The sequence below is a fragment of the Gallinula chloropus genome (genome assembly GCF_964237585.1).
Source record: "Gallinula chloropus genome assembly, chromosome: 1".
NCBI classification, from domain to species: Eukaryota; Metazoa; Chordata; class Aves; order Gruiformes; family Rallidae; genus Gallinula; species Gallinula chloropus.
Window position 1 is genome coordinate 28,918,375 of NC_140085.1, and position 24,969 is coordinate 28,943,343.

At 39.4% G+C, this 24,969-nt stretch overlaps 1 protein-coding gene across 2 annotated transcripts in view; it reads right to left on the reverse strand.

The window, feature by feature from the left end:
* Nucleotides 1-5,994: 5,994 nt before the first annotated feature.
* CNOT2 (CCR4-NOT transcription complex subunit 2) overlaps nt 5,995-24,969 on the reverse strand; it is a gene marked incomplete at its 5' end in the record, with an annotated part of 36,347 nt that continues 17,372 nt past the window's right edge. For both annotated transcript variants that reach the window (XM_084278699.1, XM_084278698.1), the window contains 10 exons: nt 5,995-7,138; nt 12,907-13,051; nt 13,606-13,706; nt 14,526-14,575; nt 14,670-14,731; nt 18,417-18,573; nt 18,687-18,807; nt 20,245-20,369; nt 22,907-23,032; nt 24,168-24,247. In XM_084278699.1, coding sequence (XP_084134825.1) covers nt 7,052-7,138; nt 12,907-13,051; nt 13,606-13,706; nt 14,526-14,575; nt 14,670-14,731; nt 18,417-18,573; nt 18,687-18,807; nt 20,245-20,369; nt 22,907-23,032; nt 24,168-24,247 — 1,054 coding nt within the window. In that variant the 3' untranslated portion in view covers nt 5,995-7,051. The remainder of the gene's footprint in view (nt 7,139-12,906; nt 13,052-13,605; nt 13,707-14,525; nt 14,576-14,669; nt 14,732-18,416; nt 18,574-18,686; nt 18,808-20,244; nt 20,370-22,906; nt 23,033-24,167; nt 24,248-24,969) is intronic.

Here is a 24,969-nt window from a genome sequence, read left to right on the forward strand (position 1 = left end):
CTAAACCGACACCCCCCTCCAAACTGATACCCCCCTCCAAGGTAACATCCCACCCCCCATGAAATACAGTTTCCCCTTCCTAAATATCCCTGCCACCTTGGTTAAAATCCTGGAACCAGAGAGAGCCCACGTGTCAAAATTTTGTGAGGTCTCTATGCAGTAACATGAATTCAGACCCCCAAATTAAAGAAATTAAATATCTGGAAGGGAGGAAGCAGCTGCTGTTTTCATCTTGTTAATTAAGGAGGGAAATAATGAGAGTTGGCAGGATGTTATCATGCCTTAATGGGACATTTTTTTGGGGGTGGGGATGAAGGGTAAGTGCTCTGCTCCGGTGAGCCCCAAATCGAGCATCCACACAGCAGGGACAGACCCAGCCCCTAAATTACGCGTTGTTATTTGAGGATAATAGGTAAGGAAGATGATAGCTGCCAAATTGCTTTTGAGAGGAAGGCACCGACCTCTCAAAGGTTGCCCTAAGAAGTGGCCCCTTGGAAGTGGGTCTCCAGATGGGCAGTTGATCCAAGAAAACCCACTCGTTCTGCAAATAAAAGGCTTGGTTACTACCCAGCGTCTCCCACCACAGCACCACAACAGAACAAGCTCTTCAGTGCCAGAGTACCATAAGCAATAGTTGTATTTTCATTCCATAGTCTTAATCATAGGCAGTTAGGTAGAACAAAATGTGACAGTTTCGGAGCCGATAGCTGAACTTGATGATACAGCAGACCAGAAGGCACTGAAATAGCACAAAGAATAAATACGGGAAACAGCCCTTTCCTCTGGCCGCCTTTCCCCATCACCTTCCCACTGCAGAGCACGACGTCAGACTCTTGAAAAATAGAGTTGATCCATAGTTTCTCCAAATGGACTATTGAGCAAAGTTTGGCAAGAAGGCTACAAAGCATCCACGGCGTGAGGAGAATATGGATGAAGATGGATGCAAATTGTCCTTGGTTGCACTGGTGTGCTGCCCGCAGGCTAGCTGCTCCATAGCAGCCTTCCCTAATACCGAAGGGTTTCAGGAAAAGTACTCAGGCTCTTAGGTGGAGATGCCTACCTGTGAGATCTGTCCTAGGGAACCTGCTTTGGCAGGGGGGTTGGACTCAATGATCCTTGGAGGCTCCTTTCAACCCCTACAGTTCTGTGATTTTTCTTTTTTTTCTTAAACCTGCCATAGGCTTTTAGGCCAGAAACTAACTGCACCTTGGCTAGTCAGGCTTTGCTGCCAGCACTTGTGGTGTCAGTGGTCTTTGATGGTAGGGCTTGCTGCGAAGCTTTCATATTACAACAAAAAAATATGCCATTTTTCACCAGGTAGATTAGTTGCCTGCCACCAGAAGCCACCTTCCCAAGGAGTGCTCTGGCAGCCCTGCTTTCTTGGTTTAGATGGGCTGTGTCTTCTCTCCTACCTTCTGAACAGCTGGTGCCCAGTCTCCGTGAGCTCAGCACTCGGTTCGACTCCTTGCTGTCCCCTGTCCATAAAGTGCTGTCAGCTGAAAATTAAGGCGACAGCTCGCTGGGTGACACAGTAACCTTGAAGAGTTAGTCCTGCGTGTTCCAAGCCCCACACCATCCCTGGTTGGAGATGCTGAGGCTGCGTTTTAACTAGGAGGAGTGTTGAACTTACTTACCTGGTAACCTCATGGGTTTTGAAGCTTTGTGCAGAAAATGCAGTCAGGACTCTGAGTCTGTTCAGATCACTCGGAAGCAAAGGAGGACTGTTGGTGGCTGGTTTGTGAGAGGGTAAAGCTGGGTGCTAGGGGTCTGCTGTGAAGATTTTAGCTCTGCTGTCACCTGCTGAGGGCAGGAGTCAGCATGCTGCCTGCATGACCACGTGTTGCATCAGGGCTGAGAAAGCAAGCATACAAAGTTGAACGCCCGTAGGAAATTTTCAACAGCAGGAAAACAGGTTTCTACCTGCTTTTTGGGTCCCTTTCTTGCTCCATAACCGAGGGGCAGGCTTATCTGTGGCCTGCCACTCATTGCACACCCAAAGGCAGCTCGTACAGCCCATGGCCAGGATGCCTTTGCCTCCGTCATGTACCTTTAGGTTGGATGGGCTGTGGTGGGACTCTCACCCTACGCTCAAAGAGACCAGCTCAGGGGCTTGTATATGCCAGTGTCCTAGCAGTGGTCCTCATAACATCGAGCATGGAGCTGCCTTGCACCAGGATCTTCTATGGACGTGCCCACAATGAACTGCCTTTTCCAATACATACACAGTAACAAAATGGCTTTTTGAAACCAGTATGGTGATGGCCACCAGAAGTAAGTTGGCCTTCAAAGGGAGGGATGGGGACAACCAAACCAGCCCTTTTATCCAAAAGAAGAGCTGGAAGAAAAAGCTGAAGAATTTTATCCATGCCTGCATCAGGCAGAGCAGCTCTGGGATGCCCACTTTCCCCCTGCTCCTCATCAGGACTGTTTTACAGGTGACGCAGGACGGTGCAATCACAAAAATTGGCTACTTCACTGGGTTGTTTGTCTGTTAAACCAGAGGGAGTTCAAAGAAGTGATTTTGCAGAAAATTACTTTGGCAGCTTCAGTGGGAGAATGCTGACGTTATACCCACATCCAGCATTGGCACAGCAACACCGACAAGTGAATGCGAACGGCCAACCAGAAGCCGCAGCCGAAGGAAATGACATGTGGCTGATTCTGCAGCGGGTCGAATCAGTGATGTTCAGGGCTATTGCTCAACCAGGTTTAAACTTTCCTTCTTTCAGAGAGTAACGTTAACTCCAGCGGGCATGTGGTTTGAAGAGGTGAACATAGTGAAGTTGTTCAAACCACAGTTTCAAAGTCACTCATCCAGCTGCACAGCCCCTGGTCTTTTAACCGTACTAGAAGCCTTGTGGTGTGTGGAAGCGAGAGCACGCAGGTTCACCAGAGGAGGAAGGCAAAACCAGCTGCGCCGCTTTAATCCTTATCGCCTACGAAAATAAAAGCATCAGTTGTCAATCCAGACCAACTGCTTAGCCCAACCTGCGTTCTGGAGCAGAGTTCAACTCCTACCAGCAGCAGCAAGTTTTGAGGAGCACGATGCAAGGCTATGGCATTTGAAAACCCAGCGCACTCAGAATTTTGCCTTAATAGAAGCAATTATTCTATTTAGCATCTTAAATCAAAAGCACTGTCTAGCTACCTCATGCTTCAGATGACAACTGTGCATTCAGCAGCTCTTCTCAGGCATGGCAGCTGGCAATCCCACCCTGTTTCGCTTCAGTCAAGATCCAGCTATGTAAATACTTTCAATCACAAGTTACAGGGATTTAAAAAAAGAAGAAAAAAGTGATCCTTTGAGGTGATAAATACCTTTAAAATGACATCATTGAGAAAACTAACACTTATCTTCAGTAGCCATGGTCACCTACAAGTCATGAGGGATTGAACCAACTGCCCCATGGACCTCTGCCTTCCAGCACCACTTGGGTCACACCAAAGATGGTTTTTGGTCTCTCTGTGATCAGCAGAAAGTCCCTCAGCACTCTGCAAGCCATTCTGCCTGACTGAAAAACACGAGTTCTTACTTTAGGTACCTTTTTTTTCCCCCTGGAATCCATGAAAGTACCAAAACTACCGGCTTAGGGATAGAGAGCATTTCAGACCTGACACAGGGCAGCGGCATCACTGTACAGAGACGTCATGTGCCTGAACGAGCAGCGTGGTCAGGGATGAATCCTGACCCGCTCGCAGCCCACACTTCGCTGGAGATCAGAGTCACATGGGAAACAGTTTTATCCGTGTGAGTACCTGCAGGCTTCCCCCGGATTACTTGTGTCTTCAATGAGATTAATCAAACCCATCAAGGTTCTCATGCGCCCCAGCAGTATGTGCTAAGGCAGAGGCAGCTGCGTCCTGGGTGTGCATTGACTTTTAAACACCCAGGTGGACCATCCTTACCTCCTGCCTCCATGCCCCCCCCCTCCACTTTCCCCACAGGCAGGCTGGTTTGAGTAGCAGCTGCTGAAGCGAGAACTACAAGTGCTTTCTGTCCTACGAGGGATAATCATGTAGGTGACACTCATTTTAACCCTGGAAATTCAGGGCAGAGTTTCCAGAGAAACTGGAGGTAACTACTCAGTGAAGATTCATAAACAGCTTGTGCTAAGGAGCGAAGAATACAGGAGCGTGTCAACCACGCCAGAAATAAGAATGCTTCTCCTTGCTTGCAAGAACACCAGGTTTATTACTCAAAACTTACCTTACATGCTGTTGTATGCTGTTATAATTAATTATTGGGGGAAGAGGGGGGGAAACAACCTCAAATAAATGCATTTTATAAACAGCATTCTATTCCCTCCCCTTCTTCATAGTGCCAGTGGAATGTAAACCCACACTAAATAAGCCTCACACCTTCATCATCAGTGTTTAAAATCTCCAGGTCAATTCAGTTTGCCGATCTGCCACACGTGTAAATGAGGGCTGAGGTTTTCTTCCTTTCAGGAAAAAGGGCGCTATGGATTTTTCTTTCACTTCTATAGTTTAATGTGGTACCAGCTAAGAAGTGTTCCTGATTTCACCCCTTGTTTTCTGTTTTTGCACCTGTTTCTCCTGCTACAACCCAGAGCGCAAGGTCGAGAAGGGGAGCCAGTCTGTTGTCCCCCTCAAAGTGGAGCACCAACCCCTTCCTCACTGCCAGGTGAGACGCTTGCTGAAGCCCAGCACCTCACCTTCCTGAAGTTCCCTGCAACTGAGTGCCGCCCCATCATCAAAGCAACCTTTGCAAGAACTCAGGTTCTCACTTTCCACTTGTTTGTAAAGTACCACAGGTATTTAGCGGTGTGAGATACCACGTTCAATGTAACTTCTCTTGCTCCCTTTATTGTACTTGCTGCTCCTTTCCAAGAGAGTGGCAGAGCAAATATGACATTAAAAGAAAAACACCCAAGCCCATATAATAAGGAATAATCACACTTGATCTGAAGATGTGTGCGTAGTTTCAGGAATTCTTAAAAATAAAATAACCCAAAGATCACAGCAGACAGTGAAGATATATAAACATTAACTGTGAAGTGAACAAGGCGCTTTTGGAAAATTATCCTTAAAAAAAAAATTAGGTTTGAATACTCCAATATATGTTTCTATCTGCTCTAATCTGAGAAAAAGAAAAAGCCATCATCTTTTTTAGCTACGTTAGTCACCCCCTTCTTTCAAGATGAGAAAGTAGTTTGCTTCAGCAATAAAAAAATACAATCAATAGGTGTACATTTTTATGTCTATTATTTAAAAGCAGATACAGGAAAGTGTAGAATGTGAAATCGCTGTATTCCTGCTAGAGAACCACAGCAGTGCCACTGCTGGTCCCATTTCTGATTGCACTGAATAGAAACACAGATGCTAAGAATCCCCACCCCACCCCTGGCTTCCCTGCCACGCACTCTGCTGCCTTTCCTTGCTTTGGCAACCTCAGGTATTTATTTTGAAATGGTTTGCATCACCAGAGGCAACTCAAGGAGAAGTGGCAGACACATGAAGACAAAGGAAGCTATCCAAGCGGTTCCGGTTTTGCTTCCCCAGCTGTACTTTTCAGAACCAGTGTATATTCATCATGCCTGCTGGAGTCTGGAAGTTCAAGTAGCAGTGACCATCAGACGAAGTGCATTCTGTTTTTAGGTGAGAAAAGACCAACCTGGAGCTAAGCTACCTTCAGCTCTAAACCGAGCTTCTTCCCAAGCTTTCCTTCTCTGACAAAATCTTGAAGCACCTTTAACATTCCAAATGTTACCCAGCCCCTTTTCTAAAAATCATTTGGTAATGACAGAGAGGCGATCTGAAACCAAGGTTAACCAGACCCCTTTGTTGTGGAAACTTAACTGTGGGAAAGAGTATAAACATCTCTCATAAATTTGTGTGTCAGCAGCAAAAAGACTCTTCAAGTGTCTCAACCTCTGTACAGCTCGATAGTTTTAATACTTCAACTGGGTTTTTTTCCATTTTTCATTGTTGAAGAAATAATGTCACAATCTCAAATCAAAGTCAACACTGCAGTGAGGAGAGCTTTTCTACTTTATTACAAAGAGAAGAAGCCTTTATGTGGTCAGAAAATACAAGATTGATCTTTTTTTTTTTTTTTCTCTTCCTATGAAACGCTGCTGTTCAAACAGCCAGAGTGAATTGTCTCAGTTCACTTCTTTAAGTCCCATCACATTCACTTGGGTATGGATGTCCTTGGCTGCTGAAAATCTGGCCCTTTAGTGCACAGGGCGACAAAGTAGTCCCCTGACCAGCAGTTCCAGAATGTCCCGTTTTCATATATTGCATCCATGCACACCTCCTAAAAATGAGGTACAGCAGGGCAAACATTTTCCAAAATAGATGTCATATATATAATATATACACATTCGTACATACATACCTTTATTCATGTGATGTCCAAAAATTTAAAAAAAATGTACACATTTATTACAAAATCGTAACAAAGACTGGACAGTGTTTTGCTCATTCTGGAAAGATGAAGCTCAGTAATACACAACTCTGGAAACTAACCAGAGACTGTGGCAATATCTTTCTTCTAAACAGTCAGATATTCTTGCATTAAGCTTGGCGAAAACTGCCTTTCAAAAACAGAAGGGGAAGTAAAATGAAGGAAGCAAACCTTGCTCATCTTTCCAAATGAAATACGAGAAGGATCTTCACATAAAAATGCACAAACATTTTTTATTACCAATAGTGCTACAATGAACAATGCAAATTTTGTTGTCTAATTTTTTGTCTTTTTTCTTTTTTTTCTGTTTTTACATTTTGGAAAACTAAGTGGTAAACTTCTGTCAGTGTACTCGCTTGTCTTTACAGACCCAAGCTTGTCTGCTGGCAAAAATAAAACAAAAACAAAATTCAGACCCTGCTCAAACTAAAGAAAAACAATTACAAATTTAGTTGTTGGGCAGCACAGAATTAGTAAGGCAGGACCTCAAATGGTGACCCCTTCGCATGAGCCAATTGCCAGATCCTCAAGGAATTAAACCAGGATGCCTGAGCCACATCAGTTCTGCAGTTATGTTGAGTATTGTGCTGAGACAGCCATACCCCAAGAAAAGGGAAGTCTTTAGAAGGCTTGCTGAGCAGGGTTGTAGTTGAAGGTTGATGGCAGATGAGGCCTTTCTTCTAATTTGTCATATTCCAGATGGAACTCCTACGATTAAAATAAAATAAAAGACAAAGCCAAATAAAACAACGTTATCAGTTACCTGCTGAGAACCAGTTGTGCTACCAGCAATACTTGAAAAGCACAAATATGGCAGAGATCAAATCTAACTTCTCTCACGGCAGAAACCCAAGATTTTGCTCTCTGGAATTAAATTTGTATATATCTATATATCTCAGTTATGAAAAATTCAACATCCCAAGCCTCTACACCTGCAACATGTCGGCTCTCTAGTGTTTTTTACAAAAAAAAGGTACATTACTCAGAACTCTAGTTACAAATCTCAAACCATTTTTAAAAATATTATACACAAATAAACAATTGTAGATTGTTTGTAATCGCAGATTGTTTAATATTAAGAACAAAAGCTTCTGTCTTTGCAGAGTTCAGATGTGTAGAGGCTCATTTTAGAGGACCTGAAATTCTGGGATATTTTGTGCCATCCTACCAGACCCAAGTGGAAGTTAAACTAGCTACGTATTTCCTCAGTACAAAACTGGGAAACACTATCTAAAACACTACAGACAAACTACTGAATCTTGTTTAAGCCAGAATTTAACAAAATACTGCACCCCGTTTCATAGATCAGCTTCAGACTCACCCAACCCTCCTGTACATCCTGAGCTCCCTGCTAAATCACACTTTGCCAACATAATTCCTGCCAAATTCTCCCACTGTTTTATAAAACAGCCACACAAAATAAAAAATCTTTGCCCATGTACTCAAGTGCCAGAGAAGCTACTGGTGCATAAATAAACACCTTTGTTGTCTCACCAGCACAATTACCTGACTTTTGTTTGAATGTCTGGTTTGCATAATCGTAAAACACTTCAGTGAGCCAGCATGGATTCTTAGTCTGACTACAACAGCTACTAAAAATCAGATTGTCACTACTCCTGATGCCCAAATGCACCCTGATTATTACACTGACCAAAGCAGCTTCCCTCCCTGTGACTAATTTGTGCACACAACCCTAACGGGCGCAGTCTGACACTTGTTACTTCGCTCATGCGAAAATGTACACGGACTTACTTAAAATTACATGTTTTCAGATCCTCCCAGCAGTTTAACCATGTCTCACCTGCACTGTGTCTTTATTCAAGAACCACAGCAAGTGAAGTTTCAGAATTGCTCTTTAGGGGTACCTCCTTGGTAATTCAACAACACACAGTTGTTTATTTTGTCTAACTCAGTCGAGAACCTCAGCAGAACATCATGGAATCACAGAATGTGTGAGGTCAGAAGGGACCTTTAGAGGTCATCAAGTCCAACTCCCCCAGGCAGGGACATCTCCACTAGATCAGGTTGCTCAGAGCCCCATCAAGCCTGACCTTGAATATCTCCAGGGATGGGGCCCCAGTATGTTTCTGGGCAACCTGTTCCACTGATCCACTACCCGCACATTGAAGAAATTTTTCCTAGTATCCAACCTAAATCTCCCCTTTTCTAGTTTAAACCCATTACCCCTCATCCTACTGCTACATGCCTTTGTGAACAGTTCTTCTCCAGCTTTCTTATAGGCACTGTTCAGTTACTGGAAGGCTGCTACAAGGTTCCCCCTGAGCCTTCTCTTCTCCAAGCTGAACAAACCCAACTCTCTCAGCCTGTCTTCATACAAGAGGTGCCCCAGCCCTTTGATCATTTTTGTGGCCCTCCTCTGGACACGCTCCAACAGGTCCATGTTCTTCCTGTGTTAAGGGCTCCAATGCTGGACACAGTACTCCAGGTGGGGTCTCACCAGAGCAGAGCAGAGGGGCAGAACCACCTCTCTCAATCTGCTGGCCACACTTCTGATGCAGACCAGGATGCAGTTGGCCTTCTGGGCTGCAAATGCACATTGGTGGCTCATGTCCAGCCTCACATTCATGAGTACCCCCAAGTCCTTTTCCTCAGGGCCACTTTCAAGCACATCATCTCATAACCTGTATGGATAACAGGGATTGTCCCAACCCAGGTGCAGGATCCTGCACTTGGCTTTGTTAAACCTCAGGAGGTTCACCTGGGCCCACTTCTCCAGCCTGTCTGGCGTCTCATTCCTCCAGCACATTAACTTCACCACCCAGTTTGGTGTCATTATCTGTATCTGCATAGCAAACTTACTCTGTCACTTTTATGTACAGGTGAAAAAACTAACAGTGCTAAACTGATTATTTTAGAACAGTCTCTGAAACGATTAAATAGTGTAAGGTTTTAGTGTTTACAGGTAGGTAGGTAAACCAAAGACAAAGTCATCCAGAAATAAATAAATCAATAAGCCCCAACAACAGAAATAAAGTCAAGGAAATCCAACTCTCAAACTTCTCAAAGGAAAAAAGCAAGGTCCATCTAGCGTAGAAAGAACATTCAGCACAGTAAGGAAACAAAAGTAAGGGAAAGTGCTAAGCATTCAGTACACCTGTACCCCCCTCAGAGAATACTGTCCCTAAAGCCAGACAACTCTACAAATACCAATGTGAGGTTACAGCCAGCTGCACATCTGCTTCATTTCTGGTTCCCCGCTCTCTGCTCCAACCAAGGGGTTTTTTAGTTGGTTGGGTTTTTATTTTTGTCTTTTGGTGGTGGGTTATTTAGGTTGAGGGGATCTTCAGTAATTCTGGTCATTTTATAATAGGAAAAATACCGCTCACACTTTCCCCCCCATTCCAAGTTTCCACGTTGCTCATAATCATGGAAGGGTCTGCAGATTACTATGTCAGCTGTTGGGTAATTGCTTCTTTACCAAAATCGTAAACAAAGAGAAGGGTTAACAGTACAAGCTTCCACCAGTTGCCTGAACCTTCACACACTCTGAAATGATGTCAGAATTACCGATGAAAATGGCTACTTAAACCAGTAAAGACAGTATCAGTAGCTATCAGGGCTTTCCAAACTTAAGGTGGTCGCATCCCTCTCTTGGTAGTAGCAGCTGCGAGCAAGGTGTGTCTGGAAGAAACACTCAGCAGCTTCAGCAATCCTTTGTGTGCCATAAATTGGGAAATGATTCCCTAGCAATGTTTCCCTAGAAGTACATGAGTTGATGCTTCAAATTGTTGTTGATTTTTAAAATGAATAGGCTTAAAACAGCCGTTTTGATTTCCATCCCTGTGCCATCATTGCTCAAGTCCAGTGTCCAGTAGTGTATAAGAACACCTAAAATTATAACTGCCAATAAGAAAAAAAGAACTCATTGACCAAATATTTTTGAAAACTAAAAGGCAATTATTTATTAGATATAGAAAAATAATTGTGTTACAGGTATACTTTATGTTTTTGCTTTGGATTCCAGGGGCCACTGTGGTTCAGAATGTGTACAGCGGCATTGATACTTTTTAAAATAAACAGATACAAATAAAAGTGTAAAAATGCCATTTATCCATTGACAAACATATGTTAAATTGTTTTATTTTCCATGTGGAAGTAATTATTAGAAATTAAATAGCTTTTATTAACCAGGACTAATGAATACTAAACGTGCGTGGAAATTTATAGCACACGTATGACACTAAATAAATTGTTCTAGGCAAAGAAATTCATCACTTCTGGTGTCACCCTGAAACCTTGTTATGGTGGTAAATTTACATCAGCCTGTGCATGTACAAACAATAATTAAGGATGCTAAAATTAGAAGAGAATTGCCTAAGGGGATCCACACCCTTACTAAACAAAACAAAAAGTTCACGAAATAGGAAGTGCCCAAGAATAAAATATTCTGGACCAAGTAAATCCCCCAAAAGAGATGGTAGAAGTCCTATGTCTAGCTCAAAAAATTCCAAATGGGATCGAAAAAGCAGCATTTATACTGGCTTAAAGATGCAAAGATCCAAACATCAGACTTTACATTAAGCGCTGAATTAAGATGCTATGGCACATCTCCATTAGCAGAAAATAAACTTAACTTTCTAGCACTAATGAAATTAAAATATTTCAATTAATACTGATCTTAAAAGCATAGGGAGTAATTTAATACAGTCAGGAACACTTAACAAATAAATACTTGGAAATTTTACACTCTCTCCCATTAAGAAATCCATGGTTTATAACTACAAAATCAAAGGGTTTTATCTTTCTTTAAATGGGATCAATTCTCCTTACTTTTAAAGGAGAAATTCCAGACAGTTTACTTCAGAGAATTTAAATCAGGATTTCAGTAAATGTGCAATTGTACAAGGCCTTTTTTGGTCTCCTAACCACTTCCCTTCCCCTCTCATTTGTCTCTCCCATGTCTCCCCAACAGCAACAATCTATATAGCCACATCCTCAGTGAAAAAACAAAAAATAAAATCCAAGTGTCTTTAACCATACTGTACTTTCCTCATGTCCTAGGATGGAAATCCATAAATTCAGATATATTCAGATATATCAGCAATCAGCATCTTCCTGCATTTTGTTTAGCATTTAAGGTGCATTTGAAGTTTACTGTCAGTCATATTTTTTCACTATCTGCTACCACATATCAACATACAACCACTTTTATCTTCAAACAGTTTAGAAATTGCCTCATTCAGGTGTTTTGCTGCCTATTATCTATTAGGAATATAGAAACAGAGCCTATGGCTTCATAAAAAAGGGAAGTTCATTATTTGATGTTTCTCTGAAAGAAGCTATTCCATCTAATTTATTTGGCTTTGTTAAAACCAAACCACATCCATAAAAACCTCATACATCCAAACCTAGGTGGGCAGTTGGATTCTTGACAAACTCACTCAGGCTCTAGGTAGGTGTAATGGTTGTACGTACATTGTGACAATCTTTTGTTACAGCTCCAGCTGAAGCTGAACACATCACCCTGTTGGGCACACTATTTTCAGGGCAGCACACCTCTTGCCAAGTTAGTGAGTGGTAGCACTCCTGATCTCTCAAATAGTGTTTCCTCACGTATCTGTGTTAGAAGAATCTTTGCTTAGCGGAGAAAAGACATGACAGAAATTAGGATCCAGCAATGAAAAGTCATTGTACAAGATGGTCTTAAAAGCTGGAATTGGAACGTGGATGGTCTTAGAAGTTGGAAGATACTGAAAATTAACTAACCTTGGGTGAAAGCAGAGAAAATGAAGCAGAAATCTACGAATTTCTTCAGCTAACAAGTTAAGGGTGAACATTACTAACAGTATTCATAGATGTAAAGGAACAAATAAATGATCAGAAGTGGGAAGGGAGAAAACTTTCAGATTTTTTTTTTATGCCTCCTGACCTAGTAGTATACAGAAAACAAGCACCATGAAAATACACCTCCAGCCTAAAAGTAGTAATTAATTTCAAAGTACTCTGATGTTCAATAAACAGAAAAGTCCTGCAGTATGCTCAAGAGAGAACATCTGAAAAAAACCAACAAAACCCATAATCCAAATCCCCAAAACAAGGTCAACGCCCCCCTACAAAATACCACCCCATTTTCAATTCCTAAGTGAGATATGATAGTCCTCCACTGAATTTTCAAAAGCCAAGCAATAGAGTATCTGCAAATACAATTTCTGAAGTCCCAAATAATGCTTTCTAGTCTGTATTTCTGTCCTTGAAAAATGCTTTCGATCTAGACAAAACTCCTAAGTTCTACTTCCTTGTGCCTCCCAAAGAACACAGCAGAGACCCATTTCCTCATTTTCCAGAAACAAACCAGTGTTTTAGGCAATCACTATTCCCTCACACATCAGACATTAAGATAATGAACTTCAATAAAGGGGTTTGAGATTCTGTGGGGAGGAAGTTGGGTTTTACTTTTGTCCTTTTAAAAACATATGGTTGACAGACTTAAAATCTGCACAAGGGAAAAGAGATACCTTAGCTACTTTCCTCCAGTTAAGACAGTCAAAGAAGTAATATGTTCCCCTCTCGTACGTATTGGTTTTCATTGTTGGCTCCATGCCGGGTGCCCTGGTGATCCATACTCGTTCTTCTTTGTGGTATCTCCAATCCCGGTTAAATCTTCAATTTTTAACAAGAAGGAAAAATAATTTTTAGTTACCTGAATTTGACTTGATAAAATACACAGTTTTAAGGGTTTCACTCAAAACTATACAATGCATTCAAACCAAAATTTTAAAGACACCATTATACCTGTCATCTCATACCTCTTCCACACAATTATATCACCATAAACTAATCACATATGAAACATTAAGAAGCCTCGTAAGTTCAAACAGCTAATTCTTTTTATGATTATTTACTGTTTTTCATTTTGCTGAAGGTAAGTTAGATGTTTAATGATGACTGGCACTTGCCACATTTTCCACAGTGCTTCATAATAACACAAAATTTATGTGAGAGACTTTTGATTTCTGCTACATGAATGAAAAAAACCAAAAGTACAATGGAAGCAAGGTTGGAGGAGGTATTTAAAGAAAGGCTTCTAGCTTTAGATTGACTAAACTTGTTTTCAGTGTCTCACTCAGGTTGTCTTGGTTTCTGTTTTTACATCTACTACTTCAGTACTGCAACAGATTAAATCATATAAGACTGACAAAATGGTATGAACGTACAGCTCTACTGCTGCTAATAGCTGTAATACATCCCCTCCATTCATGTAATAGAGATAAAACAGGAGATCTTCTCCATATCGGCCAAGTTTTATTGCAGCCAGCTGCAAAAGATTGAAGAAAATGAGGATGAAAAATCACAATTGATAAATGTTGTAAGACATACTATCCCCCTTAAATAACACAAGGATACATCCAGAACGCGCCTCCATCCTAAATGTGTTGCAAATGACACTCTAATACAACAAGAGTAATAATGATTAAACCAGTAATTTTTCTTCACTGTTACTTAACCTTTCCAACTTAAAAGATGTGACAGAATAATGAATCATCAGGACAGATTTTTCTCCCTGTATTTGTGTGTATCCCCATCTACTTTTTTTAAAATTAAAAAACCCCAAACATTTACATGCATTTGCTCACTTCACGCTCTATTAAGTTACACTACTACATCTTCTTACAATATTTCTCAGTGCTCTTTCTTATGAAACTACAACAGTTGAAAGAAAAAAAAAATCCCTGCTCATGTAGATGTGGAAAGCAACAGATAAATGTGAGAATACCTTCAACTGTAATTAACAGCTACTATAAAGAAGAAATATCTCAATTTAATATGGCATTTGAATACTACAGTATTTGGATTATAACAAACTTCTGCTTTCACATGAAGGGCATACTCTTAAAAACATGATGTGCTCTTCAGCTAACCATGCCCATCCCCAGTTTTGTCTTCCCTTTCTTTTTCTAAGGTGGAATGGGTGCATGATGTGTCCAATTAGGTAGTTAATGCATCACTGTTCCTAAAAAGATTACGGACATCCACAAAATGCACTGATTTTGAACATTATCTATTTGACAGAAAATGCAGAAAATTACCAGTACTAAATCAAAAAAAAAATAAGCACACACACACACGTACTCACCTTATCCCTAATGTGAATGTTAGTTAAGTATTCAGATGGAACATGGAAGTCTAAAAAAGAATCGGAATTGATGCAACTATTAAGACATGTATATGAATTTAATTTGCAAATATTAATATAGAATTATAGTTATTTCTCTCTTACCTATGTCTTGAGGTCGACAAGGTGATGATGCCCAGGGTGATGCAAATTTGGGATAAAGATTTCTGAAGAAAAAGAAAAACACAAATTTATTAAAATCAAAAATAAAACCAAGCAAAAAACTCCCAAAACCAAGCTCGCAAACCTAAAAAACAAAGCATACAATCAAAACCACTAACCACAGAGAGAAGGAAGAGAAAATGCAATTTTCAGCCCACTTTACTAAACAGTTAAATTTATACTCATTTTCTTTCTAATACATTGAGTTAGATTGCCTTTAAACTGTTATGGAAAGCTAGGGGCCAAGATTTCCCTTTTAATTTATCATCCCTTTAACTTTGTACCAGGGATCTCAATCCTTTTTAGGGATATAATTTTACACAGGATTTCAATTTGCATAGGAACAGTTGCCACAAGCCTGGTGGACTCTGATTGATTATAGTAAAAAGATGAAGAAAAGCTTATATGGGTAGATGTTGCTTTTTTTTTTTTAACTAACCAGTAAAGATTTTACTCTCCTTTTATAAATCAGTGACAACTAATAAATTGAATCCCAGCACAACACGACCATAAATTTATTATGATTTAGTATTTTTCTTTGATATAAATTGCTAATATATATTTTAAAAAGTGCCATTAGTTTAATAAAGAGAAAACTATAAACCTTCCAACCCTATTACAATGACTGATGTACTGAGGAATGAGTTTTCTAATTAACAGTTAAAGAAGAAAAAAGAGGACTGAGCAAAACATACTTTTGGTTGGTAGCTACAGCCTAGTTTTAATTATCCATGATGGCATGGTATTTCTTCACTGTTACTTAAAAAGTGAAGTTTTGTAAATTAAACTTGAGTACAGTACACCCTATCAAATCCTTACTTCCTTCTTGTCAAGAGCCTAATAATTACTTTAAAGAAATAAAAAAACCCACACAAAAACCTACCAAATTATCCAAACACAACTGTCTGCCAACCTATCTAAATGGGCCAAAACGTACACTGGTCGAGTGGTATCAATCTCACTCCAGGATGGCTAATCTTACTCTAAGGAAAAACTTCTGCTGTAGAGCCTGAAGGAAGATTTCAGTGGCAACTGAAAACAACCTCAGTTCACCTAAGTTTGTGTTGAAAACAACTACAACATTCTTTCTACCGAAAGCATGGACAGGCATTGCCACCTCCTGTATGCCCAAGAGGTTTAGTTTCCTAGGGCAAAGAATCCAGGATTTGAGAGATTTAGGACTGAAATAAAACTTCTATAAAAACTGAAGCGTTTGTGCACAGTGATCCCTGCATGATACAAACAGCACTCCACTAATTTAACATTTTTCAAGGAAGCACTGGACAGCCTATTTGATGAATATTTCAGAAAGCCTCAGAACGAAGAGCTACATAATCTCTACGGAATTAAATGTAGTAGTGCAATATTTTGTATTTTTTATGTAGAATTTTAAGTTTTCCAAACAAATTAGAAGCATATTTCTTAATAAATACAGACCTGTGTATGCAATACATAATTCATTCTTTCAACAACTGCAATAAATCTTAACCTACCTGCACAAAAAAATCAATAAAAACCCTACGATTTCAAAGGGTTAATTCAAACCATTAGAGATATATACAGAATACTAACATTTTGTTTCTAACAGCACAATAAATGTGCTATGCAAAGTCTGACAGGTTCCTTTACAAGTACCTCACAAGGCAGAAAATTTTGGTTTTTCCACATGTGAAATGCGCTTTTTTCAAAAGATAACTCATGAAGGAAGCAAAGGACGTTTAACATAAGGTAAGACGGCATGCCAGATACTGAGGACTGCATGGGTTATTCACAAATCTTTTTTGTAGTATAAAATAATACTAGCTTTCTGACACAGAACTGTCTATATAAAATATTAACCCTACCCCCTCCATGACCCTTAGTACCCTATACAGAGAAATTAATGTTAAAAGCTTTTTAAAAAGCCAGCTATTTACAGCGCTTCTGCTAATGAAAAGCAGCAGCATGCTGGGTATAGGTACTGCTTATGTACAGACAATTTGGATGCTGGATTCAGGAGCTGTGTAACCCAGCTACATGTCATCACCACATCATCAAAGTTTAGTTAGCATTCCTTCACAATGAAGTTACAGTAGACTTTCCAAAAGGTGTGTTAAGCTTAAGCTTTATGTTAGTCATTAAAACTAATGAATAACATTGAATAAAACATCTAATAGTATCACTAAAATTAGTACCACTACTACTACTCTGCATGATAACACACACAGAGAGAGCAGCTGTATCACCAAATGACATATACCTGAAATCACTTTAATGAGCAAAGGCACTCTACTTTCAGCTGATCACCCTCAAATTACATTTGAGCAACCTGTACTGAGAACAGCAAATTGCTGCAGTATTGCCCAGATCTAGGAGTCCCAGCTATAAGCTCTGGGACTGCCAAAGACAACCAACTACTGTAACTGCGCGTTGTTTTTCTGTGGTGGGAGAGGGGATGGGAGGGGGAAACCACTGGATTCAATGAAGGAATGACCTGCGTGCGAGGCCAACACTACAAGTGAAGAAGATACTATGTTAACATAACACAGTATGTAAATTAACTGGAGACAAGGGTATTAGGAAGCTGACTTTGGACGATCGCTTTGAGTACTTTTAAACGTGCCAATGGCATAATGATTTGAATAAGTTTTGCTGCAAGCTCTACACAAAGAGTTTTTGGAAGCGGTAATTTCTAAAAAGTCACATCTCTGGATGAATTCATGCCAGTTATTTCAAGACAGAAAAAAAAAAAAATCAAGAGTCATTTTCCCTATGCTTTCCTTCTCACTTCGATATCCACCTTCAATCAATCTTCCCTGAACTCCTGCATCCAGGAGTGCAGGTCCATATTAATTTGTGAAGCATGGAAACTGTGTATGTGACTACTGTTTGGTCTTTGTTTCATTAATATATTATGTGCAAACCTTAAAATATGTATATACTGCTCTGTCAATCAGGCTAATACTATGTAAATCTCTGCTGAAACAAAATGACAGGAGGTTCTCAGCTGAAAATCAGAGTACCAGAAATTAAATTGCTCTCATTGTTACAGTCACCCAGAAGATAAGCGATTGTTTTTCCAAACTGATCTAGGTTCCTTCTATAACTAGTAAAGAAAGATAGGCACCCTGGGCTGGTGATTCATCTCATCTATCTTAAGCACTTATCTTACCATTAGTGCAGATGCTAATTGCTTTTCTCCCCGCTGCCTCTACAAGAAGCCTAGATGACTAAACTTAGGTGAACTGAATGACTAGAAGTTACAAAACTACATTTTCATTTAAATTAATCTTTAATGCAGGGTAACACTGCAGAGGCTCAGTTCATTATTACATTAATATAAATCAAACTTACCCCCTAAACTGCTGAGAGTTAAGTGTAGATATCCTCAAGGAATATTATTATTTGAAAAATAATACATACATGGAATTTATTAGCAATACACTGTCAATTCATTGACAAAAGTCCTAAAGAAGCCAGGAAAGTAAGCACAGCCACTACACTTATTGAACGTACATGTAAGATCTCAGTAAACCTTGAAGCTCAATTCTCATGTTTATGAAAATTTTATTTTACTCTCATTACATTTTCAGATTTCATTTTGTAAAATATCTTGTGGGTTTGATAGTTGTGTGAGCTAAGTTAAATCTATTATGAATGACAGCACAATAAAACCAAACCTGAAAATAGTACTAAAACCCAGAAACTTACTCAGGAGAGTTGAGATTGAGACCTAGTGTTGTTAAATCACTTCCTAATGCAAGATGTACCATTCCTGGATCTGTCTCTGCTGCCCTGATGAATGTTAACAAGCCAATCATTCCAAACTGGTCCGTCACCATCCCTTGAGGAATGTTGGTAACCCGACCTGGGCAAGAACAAAAAATTAATTTTCTCCTTTCAAGACGTGAAGGAATCAACAAGGTGATCTAAATGACTGTCAAAACTTTTAAAGAAGAAAAAGATCAGAATGGCACATACCATCAGGTAACACCTGGATCCCTTTTTTCTGCTGGTTGTTGTTTTGCGTAGTTGAACTTTTATCTCCAGGAAACTTGGGCCCATCTGTGCTGGATGATGTTTTGCCTGATGTACTCAAATTCTGTTAGAAAGAATTTGCAGAGTTGGCATGATGGAAACAAACCAGAACAGAAAAAACTTGTTGACCGTATCTTTCAGTCAAGCACTCTAAACCAGTATGTCAAGTCACTCCAAGAGATCAGGCGCTAAAATGGAACAAGGCTGAAGCTCTGGAGTTCTGCTGACAAACCTGATGTAATATTCACCACTTTGAAAAGTATACCTGAGTTTGAATACACAATGGATATCCCAAGCACCTGTGTACAGTGGATATTTTAGACTCAACACATCGTATTTTTCCCCAGAAAGCCTCGTTCCCACATAACACTCCATGAGTAGCAATGGATACCAACTCAAGCCCCTTTCTGCTGCAAGCAACACACAGTTGGCACGTTCGCAACAACCAGGAAAGAGATGTAAATACCACGTCTGACAAGAAAACTGTCAGTGCCCTCTGGGAGTCCATATACTAACAAAAGATACCTTCCATAACTATTGACTTCTTACTCCTTACCATTCTTTATAGCAAATATGCAGTAATACAATGTAATCACATTTACTTCCTCCTTCCTTACTGCAGTCAACAAAAACTGTATCAGAACATTTTCTGCATGATAAACCTGGCCACAACATTTGGGGGCTAGGCTTCCCCTCATTGCTTTTCTGAACAGCTCCATTTTTCAGTTTTCACATCAGTTGGTAGTCACATCTGCTACCTACTCATCAGTACTTATGTCAGCCTGATTAACTTTTTTTTTTTGCAATTTTAAGAAATAATAAGAAAACAGAATGCTTTCACTTCAACCCTGTAGGAAACTCCAAGTTTTATTCACCTTTCATTTGAAAGTAAACAATGAAAGAAGCCCCTACTCTTATGATCTAAGCTGTATTTCTAACAAATTATAATTACAATACATAAGACACAGCATATCCCACTAGTCTACGATATACCCGTAAAGGTAATGGTGTCAATTAGAAGAGCTTGTTCCCTGTGATTTCAGTTCCCAATTAAGAATTTTACTTTGAGATGATATTGTACCTATTGAACCTAACTCTTACTGGATTTGACAGCTTTGAAGTTATAGATAAATTACTACTACTGACAAGAGGCACCAACAGTGAATTAATAGAAAGAAAAATTATGCATTGCAAAATTTGAAAAATATATCCACTTTCAAAAGTCTTCTTGCAAGTTCCTCCCAGGCCCCTCTCCAAAATTGAGAAAGATACACAGAAGTCATATGAAATTAAGAAAGTACATTTGCAGTGACTGGTTGGACCAAAAAAACTTCCAAAGAAGTTCCATTTACATAGTTATATATGAAATACTGCTTATTTTTGTTGCGTTAGTGGGCCAAGTTTGAAAATCTTGTAAACTAGAGTTACAGCTCATTTTAAGATATAATTATCAAAAGAAGTATGAATAATCAAAATGAAAGAAAATTTAAGTTGCACTTACAGACTTATTGTCATCATTACTCGATGTTGGGTCTTTGTAGCTGGAGCCTGGTAATGCTGGAAAATCTTCATTGTGTATTGAAAAGTCCTGGGACTGCTCGCTTGCTGGTTTTGTTACCATCCCAACTATCATCAAAATGAAATCAGGAATAATATTAAACCACTGCTAAGTAAAGAATTTTCTGCTGTTGATCTCGCGCATTGTCCACTTTCGTTATGTGCAAGCTGTACAGCAGAAATTGCTTTCAAAAACCAGGTAAACCAAAACAAAGCATATTCCTTCTAAACAACCACACCTATTAGACTAAAGCCTCTTATTTAAGTGTGAGCTGAGAAACACTCTGGGTTAAGTTCATATACACATCCACTGCTCAAAGAATGAAGTCCGGTACTTTTACCAGGAAGAGCACCTGTTTCTCACATCTAAGGAATCGAATGACCTTTACAGGTGTTATTAAAGCAGGACTTATGGAAACCCACTGATGAAAGAAGGATGTACTGCTTTTAAGACTAACGTACATTTTTCCTCTATCCCCTAATTGCATGAAGAATTTCTTAGCATCATCTCTTTAGAAGCACATACTCTAACAGGATGCCCAGCTGACTTGCAACAGAACATACCACCAATGAAATACTTGCCTGGGACATAAGAACGACTCCTGCTTTCAGTATGAAAACTGAAAGTATTTAGCCTGCAACTCTCAGTGCTCTGACCCTAATTTAAAAAAGTAGGCCAGTCACATTGGAACATGGATCCTGACTACTGAAAACTTTTTTTTTTTAAAATGCTGGTTTAAAAACACCCAACAAAACAAATAAACAAACAAGCCCCCACCCACCCCACCCATGCAACCAATGGGTAAATATTCTTTGCTGATACACAGAACATGGTGATTTGGTTGCAAGTAACACTGCACTAGAGGAAGAGAAGACAGAAGCAGCATATGGCCTATTTTTCTAAAGGTTCTTAATAGATGCGTATGATCTAAAACTGTTCAGCAGCTGACAACATGTAAGACTTTCTTTAGTATTCTAAAGTTAAGAGTTCGAAGTTCCTTTATTTAAGAAAACCAACCACTGAGTTAGTCTTGCTTCTGCTGATCAACTTTCTCATCCACTTACTACAGGTTTCAGTGGATGAATAAAACCGGTAATGAATTATCAGTGATGCATATTCTCATTCTATCTAAAAATTATTTGAATGCTAATTTTCCTAAATAAGCTATGCTTGAAGAAAGTGTGTGTGTGTTCAGTTTCAAACTTTCTTGACCACAAACAAAGGTGCTCTCTTGCTGGAGGTAATATCCAGTGCATCTCTCATACCTATTTCTTGATTTTTTTTCTACCACCATGCCCATCCCTTGCGTTAGACAGATGCTCAAGACAGCTCTTCAGAGGGAGAAGTTTCTTTCCTGGTTCACCACACAGTTGTGTGAAAAGCTATGCCAACTCCACAATGGGGAAATGGTGTAGGCACACGACCAATTACAGATTATTTTTTTTCCTGTGGCAGTGCTACTGAATGTTGAACTCCAGCTCCACTCTGGTACTTCATCTGTGTGGATCTCCTTCCTACCTTCTATCAGTCTTCCACACAAACTTTTCTTTCAGAGACTGACCAAATCTCATGTAAAGCACAAGCTGTATTAGCTCTCCACACTCAGTGTGACTTTCAGTGTCTTTATTTGGGGAATTGACATGCTTAGGAGCACTTGAGTTGAAGTTGTTCAGCTGCTTCTCCCAGCTATCTTAAGCAGAGGGCCCTGGTTACACCCAATCCAAGAGGCTACTTTCTCCTGATAATGTGGTATCTATTATTTCTCTCCAATTAAAGTTGGAGATATCTCTGAAAAACACTGGCTTTTTTATAGTTAGAAAACAATAGAGTATTTCTGGTTTGGAAATTTGACAAGTGTCACAAAAACAACTTTAGGTTATGAAAGCAACTTCTCCAAGTAGCTGATGCAACATGCATGACAAAAATCTACTAAAACAGTAACCAAAATAAAGTGTTGTGCTTTGCACTAAGCTTACCTGAACTTTTTCCACACTCAAATAATATTTGTATCCACCTTAAAGTTTTTCCTTTTATTGTTTTTTAAGCTGTTCAGCAAGAATTATAAAAGATACAGACTTGGAATCTGACTGACAGTAGTTAATGTTTACATGTTATTTTCTGAAATTTGATGTTTATCGTAAGAGTGACAGCAGACAGTACTACAGCAAGTACTACCAATAAGCAGTGAAAATATACAGTATGTTTACAGCTGCTGACTTCTTACTAACATCTGTAGTAATCAAATACTATTTCTAAAACATACTACTCAGACCTTGGAAGCTCTTGTGTACAGGCAACTAGAAAACACCCTATTGCCTAAGAAATGTTTAGAGTGAGCAACTTCAGAGTAATCACACTACATGGACTGAAAACCCCAACAACCTCTATTGATAGTGAAAATAAAACAGATAAGCTCTAACACTTAGAAAAGTTTGAGAGGAATCCACAAGTCACAGAGATACTGATTATTTATTTTCAAAAATGAGATTTAGGTGCCCAAGTGTCTGGCATTTTTTAAAAGATTATCCATTGTCTTATGAACAGCAAAAAGTGAATCAAGCAAATACCTATTTCTTTTGAAGAGCTTTCAAAACCGTAGTCTTACCATAGGGTGCCCTTCCAGCTAAAGGGTTTATTAATGGAGTTGGATTGCCACTTCCTTCCCTTCTGTTTCTGTCTGCTAGTGCTGGAAAATCTGAGAGGTCCAGTCCTGTCACATTTTCACTTCCATCTACAATAAAAGCAGATATTTTAAATTCCCTTAAACTTTTTTACTCAAAAGGTTTCAATACAAGCAAGAGAAATTTAGGATACATTTTCTTTCTTCTAGTCGATCTTTTTACCCTTACTGCAATTACTACAAATAATTACAACCTCTGTGTTATGAGACTAGCTTAAAGAGCATCAAGAGGTTTGGGGCTTGTTTTTAAACAATAGCTAGCCAGCAGTATTTAGTAACAAGGTATACTCATCCTGAATTAAAGACTGCACACACAAAATACAGGCAGACTACCAAAATTACTGTACTATGGCAGGAACCCTGTTTAAAAGAATCTTGATAGATTCCATCTTGCTATCAAGAAATTTGAGAAGACAATAACCCGCATCAAGAAGCACTTTTGTCCTTAAGTAAGGCGATATAAAACCGAAGCAGCTGCAGAGCCACAACGCACTGCAAGTTACACGGGAACATTTTTCAATCTGCAGTAGAAAATAATACATGGATGAGAGCAGAGCTGCAGATCTATAAAGATGTCACAAGGTCCTAGGGGATGTCCAAACCCTTCTACTCTAGTGTCTTTAGCACCTCAATTTACTTCATATACACAGCCGCCTACAGAAACAAACCTAAGGCATTTATGCACAAGGATATTTTTCTCTCTTCAGTTCATTAAATTCGTGTGCAGAGAAACAATTCCCAGTGAAAAAACACAACTGAAACAACCAATTGAATGGATCCCATTACAAACCAGCTGTGCAAAAGGAGTTTGAGATTTCAAAAAAATGCTTTCCCACTGTTTTTACCCCATAGTATGATTTTGTAGAAAATGGAGAAATCTTTTCTGCTCTGATCCCCTTTTCAATTCCATAAAACATTCTTCATTTCTAACCGACTAGGTATAATCTACAGCCATGTGATGTACCACAAGTATTCTACAGGATACTTCTACTGTGTCTTCAGAAGTATTAAAATCCACCATTTCCAAGTGGTAACAGTTTCACAGCACTGCTCTTGGAGGGCATTTCTATGGAACAACTGAAAATTGTAACAGAAGTTGGACTCCCAACAGAACAAAGTATTTTCAGTTGAGTCAAAGATATCTCTATTGTACTTTTAAGATCAACATAATTCAGCATAAACTCACCTGTTCCATTAAAAATGTTACTTGATAAGGAGTTATTCATTCCAAATGCCTGATTTCTGTTCATCCCAAATCCAGACATACTGTGAAAAAAAATCCAGGAAGTCAGACAAAAGTGTATACATGCTTTGTCATTTCCAGTGGAAGGTATTAAAGGGGGGAATCCTTAAGACACTTAAATTATTTCAAGCTTAAGCAACCCACATTATCTTAAACTCAAATTGAATTCTTTTCCTTTATACTTCTGGAGACTCCAAGCAGCAGCACATGCTGCTCAATCAAGACAACTGGAATGACTTCAAAATAGCTTAGTTTTTTATAGCCACTGTATCTTAAGACATCTGTCAACCAAACATGATTGTTAGGCAATAATTTCATATAGAAAAATGAAGCAGCAGCAAATGCAATAGCGAATGGTTGGACTGCAACCCATTCATTTGCAGGCAGGAAGCCGGATCATGGAAGTGATCACATTTGTCATGAGTCAGTTATAAGCTGAAAGGTTATGGCGTGCAATCATCACCATGTACGTATGGCACTACTGCTAGCACAGGGATTGTCTCTGCCATACAAGGACAGGCAAAAAAGTTTCAGGCAAAAAAAAAAAAAAAAGCTTGAAGGCATCTAAGTATCATATAGGACTACTGTGGTCAGAAAGACACCTCACAAATGATCCACTTCATTCTGTGCAAGCTGGGGGTGTTGAGAGGCCCAGCTGAATAAAAAACTCTGAATTTTGTCCCTGTGGGAAATCACAACATTCACTGTCTTCCCCTGTAACAGGATGGAAGTTGATGTTCTACAA